This window comes from Salminus brasiliensis, chromosome 21, assembly GCF_030463535.1.
Source record: "Salminus brasiliensis chromosome 21, fSalBra1.hap2, whole genome shotgun sequence".
In the NCBI taxonomy this organism is placed as follows: Eukaryota; Metazoa; Chordata; class Actinopteri; order Characiformes; family Bryconidae; genus Salminus; species Salminus brasiliensis.
This window is the reverse complement of record NC_132898.1, coordinates 8,321,728-8,347,203: the sequence shown is the minus strand read 5'-3', so window position 1 is coordinate 8,347,203 and position 25,476 is coordinate 8,321,728. Positions and strand designations below refer to the sequence as shown.

Sequence of the window (25,476 nt, the reverse complement as noted above, 5' to 3'; positions counted from 1 at the left end):
GTTGGCAGGTAATGTTCTTCTGGCATTCGCCAAACCCATACTCATCCATCAGACTGCCAGATAAGGAAGCTTGATTCGCCACAGTGCACAGAACACATTTTCACTGCTCCAGAGCCCGTGGTAGTGTGCTTTACAACACTCCATCTGATGCCTGCCATTGTGCTTGGTGATGTTAGGCATCTTGTTTCACTGATGTCTGTAAAGGCAGACTGCATGGCTAGGTGCTTGATTCTTAACACCTGTGGCAATGGGACTGAATGAAACCTTGGAGTTCAATGACTAAGAGGTGCGTCCCAATACCTCTGGATTTAGCCATCAAAACCCATCCCTTGATATGTACATCAGATACAGCTCTTGTCTGCTGCTTGTTATCGTCATCACGTTCTCAGTGCCGGACACATCCTTTCTGAATGAAGTCCTCATATCTTCTGTGGATACTGTATCAGCTTCAGGGAACTGGAGCACCATCTCTCAACAGATCTCAATCAAGGCCTGTTATATCATAAACACTACTCCAGATAATGTAAACTGGCTCCGTGACGTAAGAGCAGCTTCCTATTTCCGTCATGCAGCTTGAGAACAAGCTTAGAAAAATGTTAAGCTTTTCATTGAACTTGCCGTACAGTGAGGCTCCTCCAGAAGCTGTAGTTTACATGGGAAAAGGAAAGTCAGCCACACAGAAGTGATACGAAATAATATATTCCTTTATTTCCAGCAATTTTACAAGTACCTCTGTTGAGTCCCCTCTGGAGCAGCAGAGTGGAGCAGGTGGAGGGTAGAAGGAAAGCAGTAAGACAGCAGAAGTCTGGAGTACTCATTTACACATGTCAGTCAGGCCTCGGTGACAGGCGTACATCACATAACCAGAACAGGAGCATTTTTGGAAACAGTGAGATTTCAAACACAGTGAGAGATTTCAGGAAAGACCTGGGAGGCCTACTCTACTCCTGGCTGTCTCCGGGCTCGATTTTGCGTCCCACTTTAGTAGTTCTTATTACAGTTCAATTTTAGCCTCAGTAGAAAGGAGGTCCAGTTGGAAGAAGCTGAAGTGATAGTACAGCAAAAAAATATACACTTTTTAGTGATGGCATGATACCACTTTTTCTTTTTCAGTATTAAACCCTTTTTATTACAGGAATTGTTCATTCATCCCCTTCCCAGTATTCCATCCATGCCATCCTCATGCCATTATCTGGTATTGGATCCATGCCATCTATAAAACCTTTACTAATTTTTGTTGATAGTTGCAATGACTGGTTTTTGCTATGCTCCATACAGGAACACTTCACTGAATAGCGGAGTAACTGCGTCTACACGACACGTGTGTAAGCCTTCTAAGACGACTGACATAAATCGACAAAGATGGCTCAGTGGTCTACTGCACTGCCACTATGGCCCTGGGGTCGCGAGTTCGAATCCCGAGCCATGAGGCTTTGCCATCAGCAGCCGAAGTCTGAGAGAGCACAACTGGCCATGCTCTTTCCCCTCATCACTGTAAAAGTGACCGGCTGCCCAGGCTTACGAAACGAGGTGGTGGCTGGCTTTGCATTTATTGGAGGAGACATGTGTTAAGTCTTTACTCTCCTAGTGTTGGGAGTATTGCTAGGAACAGGTTAATTAACTGGCACTTCCAAATTGGGAGAAAATAGGGAAAACATATAAATAAACACATTATGGACACATGAATAAGCCTTTAAATGTTACATAGGTTTAAACCAAGACTTTTTGTCATGTAGTCTTTTAAGAAGGCCGCCCTTCAGGAAAGCATGCTGTATGTCATCCAGTGCCAAAAACCACATTTGTGGTTGCAGTGCTTATGAGTGGAGTATAATATAAGCTACACTACTCTTTTATCTCCGATGTCAATCAGCTGTAGAGTTAAACTGTACATTTGTTTCTTTGCCAAACTATCACTTTTAGGCTATAACAAAGCGATATCTCAGCTCCTGTGGCCAATTCCAAATTCGGCACTGACATTTCTGCTCTTCTACCCAAAATCAGGCACAGATGATTCATAAGCACGTCTGCTGGCACGTCTGCTTCGTTTTCGTATCTGATGTGTAAATCAACTCAATACATTAAAAACAACTTGCTGAATTAAAAAAACAAAATGAAAAAAAAAATGGAAAAGGGGGTGAAGGAAGCAACTTGTTGAGCCATGCTGTTGTTAAGGCGTTCTACGTTCAGTGTACAGCTGAACCAGTTTCAGTGTGAGGTTCTGTAGGGTATTAGGCACCAATATCTGATATGTTTGTTAATTAAAAAGAAAACAAACAAACAAACAAACAAATAAAACAACATTAAAGTAAATACCTCTACTGGCCCAATGCAAAAAAAAAAAAAAGCAATGTGAAACCGAGACACTGAATAAAATGAAAAATAAACAACTTCAGCATATTTATAGAATAAATATATTATATACAATTTGCTTTGTATGCATCTCTAGAAATAAATAAACAGAGTATCCCATCCCCTGAAGAAGTATTCACAGCCAAAGGGCTGTAACGGGAAGATGGCGGGCACAACTTGTGCTTTAGGAAGCGAGTCGCACGAGTTGCACAAGTAAGACACAAGTTCAGGATGGTTGAATGCATCATGGTGGCACATTGTGTATATGCGTATTGCGCACATGCATGTAATCGACAACACAGGAGTTAGTATACTGGGGACTCTTTTCAGAAAAGGGGCCTACAGTACGCTTTGCGCAATGGACTGTTTGGACGTGGTGGTGGCGGCCACAGTTAGAGAGGACAGCAGAGAGGGAGGAGTCAAATCCAGAGATAAAACAAAGAAAATTTATATATATATTAAAAAAAAAAAAAACATTTTTTAAACATCTACGGTATCCCAAGCTTGGCTGATGGGGGCCGGGTGGGAAGGAAGAAAGGGAATTTTAAGTCATAAAAAAAAGAAAAGTTATGTGCCCTGCACGGTCCATTTAGCTGGCCCCATTGTAGAACATAAACGAGAGACGGACCTTCTGCTACAGCAACTTGTGGTGGGACACCAAGAACATACAGCCTCTAATTCATGGGAGTCAAACGGTGTGCATTTACATGTATTTACCAGTGATTAAATGAGTTAAAGGGTTTACTTTTCTAAAGCCTAGTACTGAAGTAAGAAGCATCTTTTTTGTGTCCTTTTTTAAGATATCTTTTATGTAATTCCATAAGCAATTTCCTTTCAAGTTTTTGTGGTATTTTTTGTTTCTTTTGTAAAACATGTATCCACTCATCACTTCCAGCCAGAAGAGCACTAGAGAACAAGTGCAGATTCCAGTCATTCATGATACCAAATCACATTTGGGCCTAACCAATTAGACCTGCTCTGAGAAAGCCATATTGGACAGCATTTCTTTTCAGAAAGCACATTCCATGCAGTTATGCAGCGTTAAAAAAAGTAAAAAAAAAAAAAAATATATATATATATATATAGCCCTTTTGACAGTAAGCTTCTTAGCACAATTATTTGTAACAATTTCATTCTTGTTACAAAAACGGTTTCATAGAATGTGTCTCATAAAGCAAAGTGTTCTGATTTACATGCTCACGAGCAGTTGGGAAACCTGCACAGTAACATACATACTTGATAAAAGCTTGTGTGGCATATATGTGAAACCATAGTCAGCCAGTTCATCATCTGTTTCTTTGTCTGCCTCAAAAAAAGGTCTAGCTGATCTTTATAATTAGTGCACTTGTATTACTACTCATACAGTCCATGAACCTACCTCACCAGATATGCTACTAGCATCCCGTTATTTTTCATCATTTTGCACCGACTAGGCACAATGCGTGGAAACGATTTACGGCCTACTTCAACTACCTTCGATTAGAGATGAAACTGGTGTAAACGCTAAATACGCCACTCAGACAAAGACTGTTATTTAATGTTTTGTGTTTCCAAAAAGTAAACAGCTAAAAGAATCTTTTTCGATGCGTTGCTCGGTCTAAGAACTTAACGGATTTGTGTGAAAAACAATGTTTTCGTTTACTATCTCGCTTTACTAGTAGAGAATAACCTCAGGAGCTGACCCTGAATAGCTAAGCTGTAAATATCATGGGGATCATTGCTACAGTACCGTTCTCCATAAGCTGTTCTGTGTGTGTGTGTGTTCAGATCCGACATGTAAGAGTTTATCAAAACTGTAGTGACCTGCATGGACTTTCCTTGTCATGTTTTGGTTTGCTCATCACTAACCTGCCCTGCTTTGCCAAGAGATTTCCAGTTTCCCTGCTTTTTAACAGATGAATGGGGGACTGTGAATGTCTGGCACAAGAGTGTATTTAGGTCACTTTGCTGTGGTCCGGAAACTTCCATTAATTGCTTCCTGTCAAGAAGAGTTAAGCTCAGAACTTTGCCACCTTTCCGTTTCTCATATCTATCACTTTACATGTAGCACTTAGTGATTGAGCATTCTGTGTCTGCTTTTTGCGGTTTGTGAAAATTTCAAGTCAACCTTTTTTTTTGTTTGTTTGTTTTTCATCGCTGCCAACATGACTGACCATAAAAGGGGGCTGAACATCCCCATTGAAAAATAATGAGGATTCCTGTTCTCCCACAAGAAGATAAGCAATAATGTAATAATCATTACATACCAATACTATAGCAATAGTATTATAAGTCATCATTATAAATCATAGTGGCTACTGTAGCCTTAATAATGTAGGTATCATTACTCTACATGGTATTATAAATAAAAGACTCGTCTTGGCTGGACAGAGCAGGCACGAGTTCCGCAGCTGATTGGGTAAAGGTTCAGTCGCCCACGTCCGTGTCTCGGTCTCCAATCAGCCACAGGATGTGGAAGCACAGAGCCAGGAAGCCTGTCCCCAGCAGGTCACCCAGGGCCGTCAGGTAGGGGATGGAGAAGTTATCGGGGTCCATCCCTCGTTTCCACATCCACTGCACCATCCAGTCGGCCAAGTACAGCAGGATCATCACCTAAGGAGAGCAGCAGGGCAGCTTTTAGCTTTGTTTATTTGCAGCGTATGAACAGTAGTACCTGGCTCAGAAAAGAACATGACAACATGCTAATTACAACCACAAATAAGAGAGTTACGAAACCTGGTGGGGAGCAACAGACTGAAATGAAAAGATATGGTGAACATTCTTTTGGGTTTAATTTAGAGCCCACATTGCCGGAGTACACAGCTCACGCCAGACAATAATGTTTTCACTACAGGAGCAAGATTTGCACAATATTGGAAATAGAAACGATTACACTCAGGAAAGCACTGTAGGACGTGGGCTAGAACTATCTGCCGTAAATAATGTCCTGTAATTTGATAGTGAATATGCTGGCAGGAAATTACTATAATTATGCAGGTTTTTAGAAGAAAACTTTAGCATGTAATTCTGTTATCCTTGAATTTGGTTTTCAAATTCTTTCAGTTTTCAAGCTTGAGCTGCTCTAAAGCTGATATAAAGACTCAGTATGTATAACCTTGCTTTCTTTTTTTCACCCTTCCAACATCTCAAAGAACCCCATTGATTTCACCACTTTTTAAATGTGCAAGCTACAGCCAACAAACAGCACAAAATCAACTGCTGACCAAAAGGCACATGATTCCTATTTAAAACAACATACTGATCTTCTAAAAGTGCTCCCTCCTCCTTGAATCTATGGTATACTGCTACACAAATCCCATGATCTTACTTTAGATGTTCTTATAATGTGCTAACTAAAGCCAACTTAGTTTACGTTCCACTCGTGAGTGCATTTCAGTAAAGCTTCAGCTAATTAGTAAAGGGCTGTAGTTAGTGTGACTTGGGTTTCAAAGGTTTGCTCAGTTGACTGTACCTGAAGTAATGCAGCAGCCAAGTAGAAAGCAATGAAGATGTAGGTGAGAGTGGTGTGTCCAGCCCTCATGGAGTTAATGGTGTACAGAAAGACCAGATGACCAGGAGCCACTAGAAGGAAGAGCACTCGGGCCGAACGAGAATTCACTCCTGCAGAGTGAGGGAGAAAGCCCAGTTCATCACACAGTTCAGTGAACAGGGTAATACAACTTTCAGAACTTGTTAGCATTACTGGTTCCTTTGATCATTTCCCTTATGAAGGCTGATTTATTTACCTGAGCCAAAGAATGTGCTGCAGGGTGTGGGGCATTTTTGCGGGGATGGGTTGGGCTCTGCGATGGGCAGGCCATTCATGTGCAAGTACGTAGAGATCCGACTGGCCTGCACTGCCACCAGGTTACCAGCCACGCCTACAGCAGGACAACAGAAACAACTGTATAACCACTGTGTGTTATAACCACAGTTATATTATATGGGTTGCAAGTAACAATTTAACCATTTAATTAACAAATCAGCTAATCTTACAGTGATCTCAATTATTTCTTATCCTAGCACCCAAAATTTTCGGCCAAATAATTCACGGTCAGTTCCCCCCTTAGCCCTTAGCAAGGTCTCCTCCCATCACAAGACCTTTCATAAGGTAAAGTCTAGCATGTGCTCCCTCCAAGACACATGAAGCGTCTCCATATATCTGTTTTAACTGCTGCTCAAGGCACTTGGAAGAGAAAGCCAACAGCCAAATTTTTTACACCAGTGAAAAACATCCAAATTGGCTAGCATTGTGGAGAAGAGGGGTGAAAAATTATACTTGATGGGACTCACCATTGATGACTGGTGTAAAAACTGCCATTCCAGCAAAGTTGGGATTGGTCACAGTCTTATCCAGGATAAGTCCGCCAACACTGTAAAAACAAATAATAAAAATGACATTAAATACATTAGCAGTGCACTTGGGTACGGGTTAAACAACAGCTAAAGCGTGCAGAGCTCTTCTAATGTACCTGCTGATTGCCATGGCGATGATGACTGGCTCCCACCCGGAGTAGAGCACTTCTCGCGTGGATGGGATTCGTCGGGCAATCAAGATCCAGACAGGTGTCAGTGCGATGAAAAAGACACACACCAGCGGGTTGGCATATTCGTTATAATCTGTTCAAATGAAATAAAGTTATATTCAATTAGCTGAATTCCAAACACTCTGCTGTCTTCTATTCTATCCAGTTCTGTTCTAGTCAGCTTTATTTACTCATAGTGTATAAAAAGCCGCACCTGGGCCAAGCAATAACACACAGAAACACAACGTTTTAATTACAACCCCAAATCAGACAGTTACGCAAACCTGGTGGGCAGTAACAGGCTGAGAAATCACAAAGATATTCTGGTGAACATTCTTTTGGGTGTAATTTAGCACCCACATTCTTGGATGTATGACACCAGGCAGCCCACACTGGGCAACAAGACCGTTTTGGTTCACCTCTTATGAGGGCTCATGTTTACATCTACACAATTTATCCTCATCATCAGAGTTTTGATCACTTGAGAAAAGCGCAAACATGCAATTACTCTTTACAAAGCCTTTTTATGGTGTGCTTACTCAAACCTATGGTATCACAGTTGCAACACCACACCGCATTTTAAGGATATGGCTCCACAACAATGCACTTCATCAAGACTGTGCACTTTTGTTTCAGTCAAAATGAGCATGTCTAGCTTAACAATTGTTGCCCTCTTTTAAGTCAATATCACACAAGACAAGCTTGTGATTACCATCCTGAGAAGATGATCCACTATTTTGCTGCTACTTGATCTAAAACAATGTCGTTTCACAACTTTGGCAAGAGATGAAGCCACACAATAAAATGTTGTCACTGATTGCCTAGGATTCTAACTATAAACCACATAACCAGCAGACCTCCCCAGTGCCCCAGAAGGCTTCACTTACTCAGCTCCTGGTAGAGTCCTGTGCTGATGCCAGCCAGCAAGGACAGCGTAATCAGGTCTCCGAGGCTGGCAGCGATTGGGGTGGCCACGTTGTCTGGGTTAATGCCAACCTTTCTGGAAGCTATGATCACACCAATCATGATAATGCCTGTTTTGGAGCGGGGAAAGAGAGACTGGGCTGTGATGGTGTTGAGATGTTAAACCTAACACAGGAGATTGTGTCACTCACACACAATGAGAGCAAGGCCATTTGGGGAACTTGATATCTCCTGTTTGGTGTGAATATTTATAGCACATTTCCCCTCTAGTGTCGGAATGCAGTTTCCCCCATTACTGGGATTTGGACCAAATCTTATCTTTGGAACAAAATTCCATAACAATATCACCCTGCGTGAACAATGGACACTATATGGCTCCTGGACGGATACTAAAATCAACATATCTTCTCCTTCCTGTAAATTGAAACCCCTCTTTCCAATTGAGAGTTGTTAAATAGGAAAAACCCAGGATTCTCACCTAGCAGCAAGGAGGCTATGAAGGCTGTGGCTACGCTGCTGGCACAGAGGAGAACTGCATGGCCCATCTTGAACTGGCCCTCTGGAATCCAGCCAAAAATGACTGCAGCGATGGAGGCCAGGAAGCCAACAACGGTGGCTTGAACCTGAGATATGAACAGCAGTGTCACCACAAACGGATGGACTTTTCTTTCTTTCTCTCGCTCGCTCTTGCTTTCTCTTAAAATTGGCCTGAGCTTCTATGAGTTCAAAATCTGTTGTTCACATAAATGTCAAGTTCACCCAACAACATCTTCTATAAACTCCTACAGACATGAAGCAAATCACAGGAATCTTGAGCGGAGAGGCTAAAGTGTGACCTTTGTGAGTGCAAACTGGTCAGCACCTTTTTGCTGTGTGATTGATTTTGTACAAAGTTGTAGAAAATTGGAGAGTTGGATCATTTCCAGGTAAAAAAAAAGGTTGTTCAAGCATTGCATAATCTGATGTTTGCTTTGCTTCCAGCTGGTGACATTCTACAGAACGTTGGCTTGTTACCTGTATCAGTGCAAGGTTTCCCATGATCATTTTCCACATCTCCTTGGCTGTGTCCATCTGTCCAATATTAGCCTGTAAGGGGGAGAGGGAGGGAGAGAGAGAGAGAGTTAACATATAACATAACTATAGAATGGCATTCTAATCAAAGACCTGATCTGAGAACTGAGACCTGATCTGAGAAAATCTAGCAGCATTTGTGGATACTGAGGACATACAAAGGGCATTAACATTATGCTGGTTAACCATAACTAGCCTAATGAGACATCTGCATTATGAGCCATGAGCTGAATATCTACCTAGTGTTCCGACAATGAGAATATCTAGTGTTTCGGGTGCTGTCGGCCCAAGGGTTCACTAGAACAAACAGCGGTCAGTTCTTGGGACAAAAGGGTGTTTTGAGCCACTGGACACATGCATCTCATCTTCCGCCCGCTGGCCGACGCCACTTATCTCATCTCTCTCACTAAAGATGCTAATGTTGAGTGGCTTTGGCCTTACAGTGGGGCTATGGATAAGGCCGGTTCACTGAACTATGTAGGGAATCGTTTGCAGACAAGAAAACTTCAAACCAGAAAGAACTGTTAAATAAACACATAGAATACTACTGCTGTGAAGGTGCCATATTGGAGATACAAGGTTTTGTTTTGTGAAAGCAACAACATGTAGTTGTCATAGAGTATCTGGTTTGACTAATGAGTGCTTCATTAGGTTAAATAGAGTGTTCTGCTACTGGTGAACTTGAAGAAATGTATCATCACTGTCCGGCAAAAAACATGTATCTCCATTTTTGATTCCAGTTGTTCTTTACATTGCATGCAACACACTGTACACACTGAGCATTTTCAATGTATTACATTTTAAGCCACTGTTGTGGAATATACTTTATCTGTGTGGTGGACTGACATTCACATTTTAAATGAAAAAGTAATGACACCTAAAGCCCATGCTAAATTACACTCTGCAGTGGAGTGCTCGAAAAACCTGAAGCGGAGTACTTTACACTGGCTAGTGGCCTCTCGCAGAAGTATAGTGGAACCACAGCTTTTCGCCAAACTGGAGAGAGAGGACAATAGCCTGAGGACGAGGGAAGAATACATTTCCCAGGAGCTGACAGCAAGCCAGAGAGCACAGCGGCCTCTCTCAGCCATTGAGCCCAGCTCACTGTGCAGTCTTTCATTATCTTTCAAAGGAGTAGTAGTACTTCGGCACTTCCTGCAAAGCCCTTCACTTCGCCGCAGCGAGAGGACAAAAAACACATTACATATTTCCAGGCTTGTGCAGGAACGCTTGGGCAAATCACATCGCAGCAAGTGCGTCTTAGCTGAACTGCAGCAAGCGAAGTTGGATTTAATGAGCTTTCCGTTCTTTTCTCTTGATTGGTCACAGTGGGACACCAATGAAACCGCTAGCTGCCTCTTTTATCGCACGGCTACTCCGAGCCAAGTTACAATGACAGAATATTAGCAAGACTGCTATATGACAAATGTCCCTGGCAGCTGGACAAAGGAAAAGTAATGCGGAGAGGCCATTTTGAGGGGGAAGTGCCTTGTGTGTATGTGTGAGGCTCCTTGTGCGTGTGTATGTGTGTGCCGGTGTAGGGGCCCAGGGCTCAGGAGGAAGGGGGATTTGTGCTGGTGCCAGCAGTACGCTGCTCACAGAGGTGACCCCACTTCAACGGTCACGGCGCCTCTTCCGCCGAGAGCTTACGCACAGCGTGAAGGGAAAAATCCAGCTAGCGTGCGGTCGCTACTGCAGCTAGCTCTGATCCGGAGCGAACAGCCGACTGAGCCAGATAACAGGCGGGCCAGAGATAAAGCTGCAGGGCAGGTCACTGTGTGCTCGCGAAGGTGAACCCCCCACCCAGCATACAGTGGCGATAACCCCTGTGCTGACAAAGGTCCTGCCAGGGCTGCTAGCAGCCACGTACCCTTTAACCCAGTTCAGTTCAGAGCTCTTAACTGCTGCTTGAATATACTGAGCAGTCAAAACATTAAAAACACTGACAGGTGAAGTGTGAAGAACATTGGTTATCTCATTACAATGGCTGTAATGTCAAGGGTGAGATATATTGGGCAACAAGTCAAGAACAATTGGTTCTTGAAATGAGCAAGAGTAAGAATCTGAGCCATTGTGACAAGAGTCAAATGGTAATGGCTGGGTCAGAGCATCTCCAAAACAACAGGCAGGTCTGTGGGGTGTTCCCAGTGTGCAGTGGTCCAAGGAATGACAACTGGTGAAGTGGTAACAAGTTAGGGGCTCACAAGTACTATTTTTGTCTGGCTGGGTCCCACAATGTGTTATTCTGAATACATACTTCAAAATGATGCTGCATTACATATCATAACTTTTGTCATGAACAAATGTATTTTTATGGTATTGACGGTCTCTGAAGAAATAAATATCTTAAATCTTATTTTAAATATCTGGTAAAATCATTTCAGGATTTGCAGATTCTGTTGGTCTGAGAATACCAGAACATGCTCTACTTGAATCTATTAAATATCGGTATTAAAATTTACCCCGGTCTCCCCTACAACCCGGGTACGGGGACCTAAAAGGAACTTCCATTGTAAAATAAATAAATACATAAATAAATAAATTAAATTAAAAAATATTCACAGAGCTGTAACCATATCAGGATGACTAATACTCAAAGTTTGGGAGGGGGTTAGAACAGATCACGGATAACAGATAGACTAAGGATAATAGGATAGAGACAACCTGAGTCATGAGTAGTTAAATATATCTGGCATATTCTAGAGAGGGAGAACCATCAATCACTTTCCAATAAGAGTTAACTGTCAAAACTTCAATGCAGGGACAAGACATAATATTGTCAATGTTCTGATGGACTGTGGCAAATAATTAAGGAAATGTGCAATTATCTTGTCAGATTTTACATAAAAGTGTGCCCATACTTTCCATCAAACCAGCTAAAAGTCTCAACTGAGTCAAAAGATATGAGTGAAATTCCTCCCCAACTCTGAACAATGGGCCATGTTCCAAGATGAGAAATAGCAAAAAAGTGTTCAGGTGAATTTAATTCATGCTGATCGTGGGATTAGCTTTTTTTATAATAAGAGCATTAGACATGTACAGTGCTCTTAATCTACTGGTAATTAGCAGTGGCCTCTTGGGAAAAAATGTCTGAAAGTTAAGCCAATTTGTACTGTGTGAGGTAGATTTACTGTGCTATGGAAAAAGCAGGAAAAAGCAAGATGTGCAGTTTTTTTTGTCTTCAATATAGATGATAGATACCAAAAAATCTGAAGAACTAATCAGACATGAGCTGAAGGGCAAGCCTGTGCTAATTAACATACAAGAGGGGAACTGGACATCTAACTTCGGAGATGGACAACTTCACATTGTGATTTGAGCCTCCTGTAAGCATGGAAAGTTCAGTAGTTGAGAAGTGTGTATTCATCTGATAGCAGCAGATCAGGCCTTAGAGAACAGATATTATTATAAAACATACAGCATTGTATAGTTGAGTAACTGACCTATCCATACTCCAGCAGCATTTGTTTCTTTGTAGCAATTGTAGGTGGTTTGATGAGCTTGACAAGAGCCTAAAAAACGTATATTTTTAAAAATATTTTTTCTGTCAATTAGCCCACCTGTTCCTACCTCCCCCTAGCACTAGCAATGCTCCTAACACTAGGAGGGTAAGGCCTCAACATATGTCTCCTCTGATACATGCAAAGCCAACCACCACCTCTTTTCAAACCGTATCTACCAATTTTAAGTACTGAGAAACAAAGTCGTTTAAACACAAACTCACTCCACACAGGAACTTACTCCATATGCTACACATGAAGTGAATGATATAGAAATCTTGTGACAATGGCACCTGTCAAGGGGTGGGATATAGTTTATTCCTCAAGCTGATGTGTTGAAAGCAGGAAAAATAGGCAGCATACGGATCAGACAAGGGTCAGATTGTAATGGCTACACAACTGGGTCACAGCATCTGCAAAACATCAAGCCAGTCTTGTGGGGTGTTCCTGGTATGGAATGGTCAGTACCTAAAAAGGTGAGCTGAGGAAAAACAACCAATGAACTGGTGACAGGGTCACGGGCATCCAAGGCTAATTGATGTGATCCACGAAGGCCCCACCTCACAACTTAGAGGACTTAGTAGCTCTGCAACTTACATCTTGGTGGCAGATGCCAGAGAGCACCTTCAGAGGTCTTGAGGAGTCCTTGTCTCGATGAGTCAGGATTGTCTTGGCAGCATGAGGGGGATCTACGCAATGCTTCAGGCAGGTGGTTTTAATGTACTGATTGGTTTATGTAGCCTTGGAAAAAACTAGGTGTTTTCGTTGTGGTAGACTGTAGCTATATGCTAATGACGTAACGGCACACTTGGAATTGGTGAGCTGAGCATTAACCCCACACGGTTTGTAGCACTGCCCAGCAGAGACTGTGCCAAATTACTGTAGCCCAGTGGCTTATTAATGCCCTGTAATAATCCACTGTCTTAACTGTACATGTATCGTCAGATATTATTTAACCAAATATTATCACCCAACAGCTCAAGTTTACACTATGTCCAAATGTTTGTGGACACCCGTTCTAATGAATGCATTCAGCTACTTTATGCTGCACCCATTGCTGACACAGATGTACAAATGCACACACACACATACAGCTGTAGTCCCTGAGAAGTACTGCCAGTAAAACAGGACTCTCTGCAGCAGATAAACATGAACCTACTGGCACCATGCCTAATGCCAGGCAACGGCTATGAGCTGTGGAGCAGTGGAACTCTGTTTTCTGAAATGATGGATGGAGCTCCATTCAATACTATTGGGATGATTTGGGGAGTTGGGGATGAGGTGGGGTGGTAATCATCCAACATCCTAATCTCCTTAAACCTCTTGTTGCTGCATGAAATCAAATTCTCACAGCAATGCTCCTCAAAAATTGAGTAGAAAGCCTTCCATGGACAGTAAAGACAGTTATTCCAATAAAAGCAGGATAAAGTCTTTTGAATGAGCAGGTGTCCCAATACTTTTGTCCATATAGTGAACATGCCTACATGCCTACATCAGACATTCCATTAATATAATCTATTTGATAAAACAAAAATAAACAAAATTAAACATTCAATAAACTTTTATTCAGTCTATAAACACAACTAAAATACATGTCCTTTAAACAGGTAATAAACTGAGTAAGATGAGTAAGAGCTAAATGACTAAGAAGGCCACATAAGTAGTCATAAAATGGTATGCTACATCCTTTTGTTTGTGTGTTGCCTCAGTCTTTAACAATGTTAACCTCCATAAACACAACTAAAAGACAGGTGCACTCCCTGTGCTCTTCATAAACTGGGTGTTGCAACCATTTAGTCTTTAGCAGTTTCCTACATTTCACCCTCACATGCAGCCAGGAATGTTGACTTAACACCTTATATTCACTGCAATGAGCAACTATCCTCACACACCAACAGGACACAACTAGGGTTTCAGTAGACTGCTATAAAAGACGTGTTAAGATTATGTGTGTAATCTTGTGGTGACGACCCGAAGGGCCACAGCCCATAGGAATGTCTGCTTTTGCCTCAGCCACCAGCGGTCTACGTCTACACAGAATTCTTGTTAAACTATTTTAAACAGAGAAGTACCAAGAGGCACAGGATTAATGTGGTTTCAGTGTTTCTCCCTACACCCCTATATGGCTTACCACAGCCATTAAATGCTGAATAGTAACCATTGGCCTAGTTTCTACCTGTTTGCTCCACATTTCAAAGCTTATAGTTACAGCCACTGATAAACAAGATGGTTTATTATTGATTACTGGGTGTTCATGCGATGCCCATACTCCTATATGATTAGACTTGAAAACAAATAAAAAGCCTCACGACCAACATGTTAAAGTAATCATTTAGCAAGAACTGCTGAGCTAGTTTACAGCCAGGATGTTGCTGCTCCTATTAGCATTTCTTCACAGGCCTCAAAAGCAACCTAACGTCAGCAAAACAGTGTGACATTTTTGAACCAAAAATAAGGGATGGCCCTGACACCCTCACATAAACACACTGTCCAAGGTCACATGCTTCTCCAAGACAAGGAAACTTTAGCACTTCACAGAACACACAGAGCAAGGTGGTGGCCAAAGTTCAAGCTAAAATCATTGGCGTGTGAGTAAGAGCTAAACGACTAAGAAGGCCACATAAACAGTCATAAAATGGTGTGCTACATCCTCCTGTTTGTGTGTTGCCTCAGTCTTTAACAATGTTACCCTCTCACTTTTGCCAGGGACCATAAACCTCTGAGGTTGTGGGTCATGCCCATGTTAGGAATTCCTGGTCTAATTAGACTTTCTCCGAGATGAACAGCAGTCAAAATATGAATATTACCACCTGTGCTACAATGAGGCTAAACGGACAAAGCTACTGACACAGCTTCGTAAGTACCACACTTTATAAAGCTTGCTAGTTGAGGCTGCCATTCTTAGGATGTCAATTCCATGCACTGCAGTCTTAGCTACTATGTAGCTAAATTCATATTTTGACTTATTACCGACTTTGTAATTTTGAGTTTCCTGTAGCACTCGGGGGTGGGGGTTGGGGGGCATGTACCGTAAAACACATCAGTTGTAGGGCCTCTTTGTTCACCACAGGGCGTGATAGTAGTGAGTTCTGAAAGCAATGTTAATGTTTCCCTTGAAAAATCCAGGATAGGCCAAATGCTTTGGGTGTAGTACTGGCGACACAACTTCAGAGGTCTGTTGCTGGTAAACAAACCCCTTAATAAAAGAGACAACTCTAGCTACATCCAGCTTTGTAAGCTCTGCTGCTATTAGCTTCTAGGGATAAGAGATTGTCAGTACAGCTACAGAGAGAGATTTCATGTCAGTTGTTTTCTGGCAAAGACAAAAAAACAAAAACATAATTAAACTGTTTTAAGTTTTTTACAGTTACAGTTACTCACTGCAGTTGAAAGTCTAGAGGCCAGCGTCATCTCCAAGTTCCCCTTGAGACCCAGGAGAGCAGGCACCAAGATAAAAACCTCATTCACCTCAGAGAACACCTTCCAATGCTGCAGAGAGAAAAAGAAAAAAAAACAAACAAACACTGAGTGCAGTTGGGACATTTAGTTCATGCCACAAAACCAAACACACCTTCACCATTTCTCAGAATGACAGGTTCAGTGAGTGCAAGTGAACGAAAGATTTTTGTGACCTTCACTTGCTGTGGTATTGAGCTGTAATTTGATGTGACTCATCTGCTGGACATTCAAATGGAAAAAAAACACTCTAATGAAAAGAAGCTGTACTTTCCAAACTATGGGTAAAATAACTGACACCATGTGGCTGCACAATACAAATAAACAGCCATAATGTAACCACAATATCACTTAAAACAGGCTCAAACACATGTAGCGTCCTCACTTCAGAAACCTTCACTTCAGAGTTTGATGTAATATGTAAACACTGAAACACTCACTCCTTAGTCCCTATATAAAGAGTGAGCTGCAAGACCAATTAATCGCTTTACAAGTGTAACTAGTCGCTCTGTTTCAGGGGAGGAGTCAACATTTACATTTACATTTATGGCATTTAGCAGACCCTCTTATCCAGAGCGACTTACAAGGTTACTCGTATTACAGAGGTGGGCCAATGTAGTGTTAGGAGTCTTGCCCAGGGACTCTTATTGGTGTAGCGCAGCATAGTCACCCAGACCGGGAATCGAACCCCAGTCTCCCACATGGTGTTGTTGTAACACAATGGTAGGTGGTGGTGTTATCTCTTGCGCCACACCAACCACTACAACCACCAACAAAGTCGTCCTTTGAGCTCATTTCTTACGTTTTGTCTTACACAGCTTTTTGGGAAACACTTGCAAAACTGACTTGGTCCTTTATCACATCTTGTTCTTAGTTTGTTCATTATTTGCTAAGACAGATCATTTTTGGTAACCTCCCCCTGAACGATGATCATGCTTAGAATCACTGGGACCCATCAAGGCTTCACTACAACAAAAGGCTGGATATGACCACTCCCAATACAGCGGATAAATAGACTGGTGTGATTTTTGCGTGCAATGGCAGGTAAACAGATGGACCTTTTAGGCTCCTGGAATGTCTTTTATGATCAAGTGTATGAACAAAGTCATTACGAGGCACATTTTGAGGCGTGTGTGTACAATGTGTGTAATATTTATTTAGTCATTGAATGGAACAGGCATAACTCTATGAAAGTGGGTGGGCGGATTTATTTGAATTACTTTTAACAAATTAATTTAATTATATAAAACCTGTCTGGGGTGGTTAGAAATTATTTAATAAATACTCAGAAGGCCTCAAATGCGAAATGAAGTGAACTCCCCCTTTAAAGTTGGACTCTATTTTTGGAGCTCCATTTTCCGGTCTTCACCTTTATCCATCGACAGGAAAGCTCTTCCTAAGCTGGGTTCAGTAACCATATCTGACAAGGCAAAATCAGAGCCATCACTCTTCATGCCCATTTGAACCTCTTCCAGCCTTTATCCTTGCAAAAAGCAGTTGATGACTGTGGTAAATGGCAGCCGGTTATTTTTCAAATAGGCTCCAGCGCCCGAGATGCAATGCAGCAGTGGTCCGAGCGAGATCGATACATGGAGAAAGTGCTTATCTTTAGAGCCTGTCCCACTGGCGCATTGCAATTACAGGCCTGACACCAGACAACTAAATCAATGTGGGAGATTCATCAGAGCGCAGAGACGGGAGAAAAGTGCAAGTTGCTAAGCTAACTGGTCTGAGATGAGACACTTAGGAGTAAACAAAAAACAATCCTCCTAAAAATACAACAAAAAAGTGCTAGTTAAGGGTTTTACACTGGGCTGCCTCCAATGGGCGTGCTTTAATGTTTTTTTTGTTTTTTTTTATAATCCGAGGCTTTGGCAGTACAGGGGCCACTTTGGGAAAAAAAAGTCCCACATCAATTGAGAATTGGCCATCTGCCACTTTGGCTTCAGTTTCCTTAGACTGAAAGCCCCTCTACTCTTGCACTGCTTCCGAGATATATGATGTTGTCTCCAGGGAACAGTGTAGCCCTGGCCAATGCCTCCACAAGGCCTGAGTTTCTGTGAACTCGATGGACAGCGGGGCAGGCATGCAGGTTTGTGGGCTCAGATTGCAGACACTCTAAAGCTCAGCATATATGGTCACAGAGGAATTTGGTGACGCACCACTGAAGTGGTACAAGCAGTCATGTGGCGCAGATCACTATGCACGTAAAGGACCGTGGGGCACGCTGTGTACAACTATGAAGCTATATAGGCTTGGTTTCATCATGCACAAATCTAGCAGTTCATTGAGGTGCTGAACTGTCTATATGACGACCATGTGTCACAGTTGACAGCGTGGTTGGAGAGGAATCTCCCTAAATTGCCGGTGTCTTACAGGTGGTTTCATGGGTAAGCGTTATATGTCTATATCTAAGTATAATCATTTACTATATACATGAATAAACTTTTTTTCACAGAATCATGTCCAGCTAGAAGTAGTTCAACTGAGCAGGTATGAAAATGGTATATTTTATATAATATTAAGAATAATTAAAAAAATTATAATACATGGCTAATATTCTTCTTTTGTCCTGAGGATATCTGAGTGCAGTTATACGGCCATTTTCCACCCTCGCTTTATTCCTCAGAACTACATAGACTCTCTGCTACTGTCTTTAAAATGAAAATATGCCAACAGTCTCTGTTCTAACTGGTTATATCAAAGTGGATCTAAGCAAATGTGTGTTTAAGCGAAATCAGAGAAACAATTGAAAACAGGCTCATTCGGCAGCTAAATTGGTTGCGGGTTTTTAGTGTGGTTTACTCACACAATACATTAATAACAGAACAGAAACAAAAACTCGTTCTTAATTAATATAAATATCGGTGTACTGGGGTGGTGCTTCTAGGAAATGATGTGGTTTTGTTGGTTTCTGTTTTTTAGCTTAATTTTTTTTATCCTCCTCATGTAACATTTTCGTGTGCAATAGCATGCTATCATCATGCTAAAGGTTGGGTTTAGGTGCATTTTACATACCATTTGCTGAAATATAAGCAGTAGGTCAGGGGTGATAGGGCAACATAACTAACATGCTAGCAAACAAGTCTTGTTCAAAAGAGTCTAAACAGCTACTAAAAGTTAAGTTACACAATGTTATGATATTTAATATGGTTTATTTAAGATCCATTAAATCAATTAATGCTAAAAAAAAAAAAAGCAGATCATCTATAGATAGCAAAAAGAGCTCTTGGCAATATTACTGACAATGCATTTCCATTAGCAGTTTTGCTAAAGAACAGTTCTGTGGAATCTGTTTTGCGCGATATCAAAACCACCTTAATACAGCACACTGACTGATTACGAGAAGGATTCGATGAACTAGCGGAGTCATTATTTCAGCAGCTGGGACACTACACAAGGGCGGCAAACTTCACTTCCTGATTACTGACTGCTCTTTTTCCACAGGAAGTCAAGGACCAAATCTTTCATTCTGGTTTGGACTACAAAACAATATTGCCGTATAAATAGATGATAAAAGCTCCGCCTCCTCTAAAGACAGAGTACAAAGTACAATCTACTCTCAGACCAAGGCCATGGAAAAAGAAGGCAGTTGCAACATTGAGTGTCTGCCTGTGACTGGCTGGAGAGGATAGCAGTCTGTGCTTGTTTGTCTACACTCATTCCTGTAAGAACGGGGTGTCAGCCTGGATGTGGTAGACCCAAAATGGCTTCCTGTGGGAGTGCGAGGAGGCTGGCCGGTGTGAGGCCTTTATGTCGCGTCTGTTTTCCTCTTGGTAAAAATAGGCTGACCAGCAGTCGGACCCAAACAGTCATTGCTGGCGTTTGTCTGGCCCAAATCGCCAAGAAACTATACAAACAAACTCCCCAGCTATTGTGGGCTGCAAGTGAGGAGAAAGGCCATCTACAGGGGAAAATCACTGCCTCAGAGCTGACTGTTCAATGAGGTCGGGGAAAAGAATCTGTCTAAACAACAGGTGTCCTGCAGTTGGTTTGCGGACAAGCACTATACGTCTAGATGTAACTTTTGTTACTTTTAGAAAATTCTTTAGGGCCAATAAAGCAAACGAGGAACAAAAGTTTACTATCTAGGGTCCTGACGCCAGTCTTAAAGAGACACAAACTCAGATAACCATTATCCATGGTACCATCTATTCTAGTGCTAGCTACAACCAGCAAACTGATCACATCTAGCTCGAACTGGCAAGCCTTCACACAGGAAGCAAAAGCATCTAAGGGTGCCGTTTCATTTCAAGCAACATCTGGCCAAGTTGGTAAGCCAAGTGATACCTGCATGATATTATGCTGTGTTTCAGACTACTTTAGTATGTAGCATTGGTTGTCTCTGCTAAACAGAACACTCTAATGGATCTAAACATTATTCCTCCATTATTCTTCACTGTAGGCCCATCTTCTCTGGTGAGGAACAACAGCCCCCTTTTATAGATTAAATAGGGCCAGGACATATACCGGTATAAAGCTGTGCTCACACCAGACATGTGCATTTGTGAAAAAGTGGGGTCTGGACTGGAAGCCTGGTCATCAGAAAGTCTTCCATTTTGATGGGTTTGGCATGCTAATGTTAAGTTCACTTATGTGTGAGCTAAGGAGCTAACTAAGTGATTACCATGCTAGCTAACAGCATAACATAACCCCCTCCTCCTCCATGCTGATATTTTCTGATAGGCTGCACCAAGTAGCCTAGTTTAAAGATGGCAAATTAGCCGTTTTAAACTTCAGATGGTTTTAAATTTGGATACATTGCTCAAAATTCAGTGAGTACAGAAACCATTACACCCTTAATGTCCCATAATCCCAGATCTGATCATAATGTAGATACCGTGATGAACCTAAAAATAGTGAACCACAAACAGCTCTGCCCCCGCATGTAACGTTTTGTTCTAGTATTATTAATATGATTTTGTAAATCATGACATCACACTGTTATTAATTAGATAATGGAGAGTACTGATTAAACTTCAGTCCATATCATCCATCTTTACGTCATAAGCAAGACAATTACTAGTCCTTTCATCAGTCATTGTCTCTTTTCACATCAGCCATGAACTGATATGAAAGCTTGAGAATCTAATCTCTGCTGCTTGCTGGCTCTGAGGCAAGTGTTTATTTAAAGAAATGCTGGTGCGTGCCTGATTGCTTTTTTGCTCTTACTGTGATCTGATGGGACTGCAAGCAGTGCACAAATCAATTTCCCTTAAGCCTTGGTTCCAGCGGGTGGGCTAAATCAGGTTTCAGCCTTCAGCTCATGTAGTTGGTAAGTGCATAAACAATGCATTGTTACCAATAGTTAGAAATATTTCTGCATTTCTGTATTATAATTATTTAAAAATTTATTAAGATTTTTATTTTTTATTTTTGTAATAACCACAGTCCCCGGCAAAAACGTCCCAGAACGTCCAAGAAACTTCCAGGCATTATTGGCATTAGTCATCGTCATTAATCTTCATCTCATCTGATGTAACCAGATCCCCCCAACCTTATAGAGGACTGACCTTATGAAAATTTATGACTTGTCATCCAGGATGGGGCTGTTATTTTCATGCAGTCAGAATAAAAGTGAATCAACAGGAAGGGGAGCAGGCAAGTAATAACAACGTTCCGAAATCCCTCTCTCTCTCCCTCCCTGAGCCTTTTTGCATCCTGAATTGCTCTGAAGCTATGCTTCGCATGAGCCTCCTGGATAGTAGACCATATGCACAGCCCACATTTGACCAGGAGAGCACTTACTGGACAAGTAAAGTACTTTATGTACTGAATTCTGCTGTGCCAACTGTTAGTACACAAACATTACAGTGTATATTTAATAACAGCAAGAAACCGTTGAATTCTACGCACAGCAAACAAACATTGCAGGTAATAAAACTGGAAATCAATGTTAGGAGTAAATAAACAAGTTACTCAGTGCTGATTATCTGCAATTTGGCAAACAGTTCAATACTACAGCTTTTAATATCTGCCATTAAAAAAAAAAGCTAAGAGAGTTTTGTACTATTAAAACTTTCTCTGTGTTTAATCAAATAAACATGTAGAGCCGATTTCCCCAGATCCAAATTAGGACTAAGCTAAAATGTTTCAAAAACAGGAAAATCACCAATTCTATACCAGTTTAGTCCAAGACTAGGCTGGATTAATGTCCAGAAAAAGGCCCTTAGTATTTTTAACTTCTTGCCTTATCATTTAGTATTAAACTGTAATAACAGTGGAGAAGTTTTTAATAATTGGATATTACTGTTGTGACAGCCCTAATCTAAGCTTCAACAACAGCGTAAATCTATTATACAGTACTACCAGTGTAGTAGACTGTAATCTACTACAACACTGCACTGTAAAAACAGCATGTTCAGGACAAGAGCGCGCTCTCAAGAAGCTTTCTGCATGGGCCAGCATATTCTATGTGCTTGTATGGCACAACCTGTTATGTAAACACCCTGACACTCAATACCTGTCCATCTTCTGTTATGGAGCCATATGCTAGCTACAGCACAGGCCACACAGTTCACAAACACTGGCAGATTTTGACTTTGGATGATATGCATATTGGTATTTCTATTCCAGACAGATTTGGCATGTTCCATTAATAAGAGATAAATAAATGTTTTTACTGAGCCTGGCAAGGATGAAGCCCACATGGACTTCTGAATGGAAATGTTAGTAGGAAATTGCACTATTGTTCTCCAAGGCAATTATTCAGACGTAAACATAGTTTAAAAAAGAGCTGTTTGTTGTGAAATGCTCAGTTTTAAAGAAACTTACTATCTCAGAATTGAAAACCGTTCAACGCCTGACGAGCTTAATGCCTAAAATCGCCACATCAACTCATGCCTTAAGACTTGAGACTTGACTACTGTCTTGGAATAAGAATTTGGCCTAAAGCATATTTTTAAACACGGTCATGGTGAAGATTTGCACCCAAGGCCAAGTAACTCCCAATATAAACCAATTTTATTAGATTTAGTAATACTTTACCTTAAACAAATCAAATCAAATAAATTGGCTGCATTTGTGTTGTAGACTTTTGGAGCCCTGGACCTCATCACCACCACTGTAAAAAAATGGTCTGCAAATTTCTCAACAACAAAGCATTTCCCATGAAACCACTCGAAATGGAAATGTAGAAAATATGTGACATTTGTCATTGTGAGTGAGTAGCTAAACTTTTCAAGTTGCATCAGTAACCATCAACCCACCCACATTCACTGCTTGTAGATCCTATCTGCAGGACTTTCAAATAAGCTGTGAAATGAACTAAAGGGCGATGAGTAAATTACAACATCTGATACAGCGTTACAAGTTATGACACAACATGCAGCATGCTCGAAGCCTAATAGGGGGTCACTGGGTACTGAAGCAAGTAACTCACTTGAACTATGTCGAGGACCATGCCAGCGGCCACTGTCCCAAACCCCGCCAGCAGGAAAGGGAACACGACCTGGAGTCCGATGGAGAAGGACGTCTCCTTCAGGGGAACCGGTGGCACCGGGCTTTGGTCCGTGCTTGTGTCATCACTTTCGTTGCTTTGGCTGGCGTTCTCCAGGAGAGCGTCCTCCTCCCTCTGCCCCTTGGCATTGGCCCGACAGTCAATGACCACCATTTCAGAGCGGTCGCTTTCCTGCTCAGTGCGGTCCGAAAAGGAGGCCACCTCTGTGAGCTCGTACTCTCCAGCGTTGGCCTGCCTCTCCTCGGGGTCACTGGGCAGGATGACCGGGTGGACGGACCCATTGGAGTGGTGGTAGGCCGGCGGCGCTCCCTCCTTCTTCATCTCTATTCTCTCTGTCCCGGTGGACATGTCGGTGGACAGTTTGTCTTGCTCTTTCGACCAGAGTACCATGCGGAAGCCTTGACGTTTAAAGTTTAGAATAAAGAAACGAAGGGAAAAAACGGGCTGGATGGCGCTTTCGCGGCTTTCCTTCCGACCAGAGTGATTAAGCCTGATCTCCACAGCTGATCTATCCCATGAAAGACGCAGCGCTCCCGGCCCTCGGGCTCCTGGCACTCTGCGTAACTACAGGTTGAGCAAAAGAGGCAGGTGCATTACCCCTCTCCGGGCTTGCTTAAGATCCTGCCTGAACTTGGGCAGCATACAAATTATGTTCCCCATTCACTACAGTCGTCTCGTTTAAGACAAGCGAACGAATGAAAAATGCATGTCAACCAGCGCAGTCAGTGGAAGTGAAGCTCAAAGAGATGGTTTCTCCTCGCCGCAGAAGAGACCACCACTCTAGAAGTTAGTATGTGCAAAGGTTTCTCAGTCGGTGGAAGATTTTCGTTTCCCCTCACAGGCCCACTGCTCGATTCCTGTCCAGTCTTCTCTGAAAAGGTCCCAGCAGCTCTGCCCAGTCAGCCTGGCCCGTGGCTCACTTTACACCACGTGGTGCTAAAGGACTTTCAGAGATGTATTTAAAGGTCTGGGGAGCCAGGCTACTGTTACAAACCCCTCAGAAATGTGTGTGTGAGATAAGGTCGGCTTGTCCCGTCACCAACCTGCCAAGAGGAAATAAAAGAAGGATACCATATCAGCTCCTGTGGACGGAAAATTAAAGTTTAGCAGCAGCAGGGCTTTCTGAGCTCATCTATAAACTTTCGCCCCTCAAAGTTACGAGGCACAAACACAGAAACACTCACCAGGAAGCCCCCGAAACTTAATCTGCAGCTTAAAAGTAAAACTACTTGATATGAAATATAACTAGGGTTTCTACGGGCGAGGTTTCCAACTTCAACCTGCCTAAACGACCTCCAGCAGGGAAACCAAATCCCTACTTAGTAGTCCGATCAAACACAGCCCAAACACTGGACGGCGTAAATTAAAACGGGCTGTGCAGCTTCCCTTTATTCGCTTAAAAAAACCCAATTAGCTGCAATAAACCACTGTTTTATTATAAAAACCGATATGTGTGATAACTAAATCCATATTAATACTTCATACGCACTCAATATTAGACCTATAAATAATTAAAACATACAAAATAATAACAGTTGCAGGTTCAGATCAGTAGCTTTACAGGAGATAAACATGGTAGCTAGCTCAATATTTGCGTTTTTTATTGTTAGCTAGCTACGAACATTTCCTAAATTGCTTGAATTCATATGAAATATAGCTCATATGAAACTGAATATCGACAATAACAGAATAATCCCTAAACCGAGGTGTCCAGAATGATAATAAAGCCGTGTTAAAGCTAAAATCCCGGTCCTGAATCCAGTGGAATCGTTTACCTCCCACTCACCGCAGGGATCCGGTTGAAGTGCTGAATGGAGAGCTTGTCACTTACCTCCCAAATTCACGTTCGCCCGCAGCCGGCATGCGTGTCTTTATGTAGGCTCGTCGCCTCAGACCTGGATTAATGAGTAACCCCCGGGTTAAGGCTGCCTCTCCTGCCCGCCCACGGTCACATCTCTGCGGCTGACACGCCGTGAACACTGAGCATCCACACAGCCCTCAGTAGGAAGTGACAAGGCGGGTTTTAAAAAAGCGAAGAAAGCGCGTTATTTTATTTCTCCGCTGGTTTTCCGACAGGTCCCGCCTTCCTGCGCTTTGATTGGCTGGTTGTTCACAATTACGAGCGGTTTGACCAATCAGATGGAGGCGGGTAAAGAGAAGCACGGTCATTTTTGCCCCACCAGTTTTCTGAGAAGCCCTGCACTCTGCGCTG

The 25,476-nt window shown here is 42.1% G+C and overlaps 1 protein-coding gene across 1 annotated transcript; it reads right to left on the bottom strand.

The window, feature by feature from the left end:
* Window positions 1-686: 686 nt before the first annotated feature.
* On the bottom strand, window positions 687-25,268 carry slc41a1 (solute carrier family 41 member 1). The gene is made up of 11 exons (XM_072666170.1): window positions 25,096-25,268; window positions 23,187-24,307; window positions 15,731-15,838; window positions 8,793-8,864; window positions 8,257-8,401; window positions 7,742-7,888; window positions 6,801-6,948; window positions 6,622-6,701; window positions 6,075-6,209; window positions 5,801-5,949; window positions 687-4,941 (listed from the first exon to the last, which is right to left on the bottom strand). Exons 2-11 carry the CDS (start codon window positions 23,652-23,654, stop codon window positions 4,756-4,758), a joined length of 1,638 nt encoding a protein of 545 aa, XP_072522271.1. The 5' UTR covers window positions 23,655-24,307; window positions 25,096-25,268; the 3' UTR covers window positions 687-4,755.
* Between the last annotated feature and the right edge of the window lie 208 nt (window positions 25,269-25,476).

Excerpts from the sequence above, each read along its gene's own strand:
- slc41a1 (XM_072666170.1), bottom strand. The coding sequence starts at position 23,654 with ATGGTACTCTGGTCGAAAGAGCAAGACAAACTGTCCACCGACATGTCC. Across the intron at positions 7,889-8,256 it reads CATAGCCTCCTTGCTGCTAG|GCATTATCATGATTGGTGTG; the intron begins GTGAGAATCCTG and ends GCTCCAAAACAG. Across the intron at positions 4,942-5,800 it reads TGGCTGCTGCATTACTTCAG|GTGATGATCCTGCTGTACTT; the intron begins GTACAGTCAACT and ends TGCTCTCCTTAG.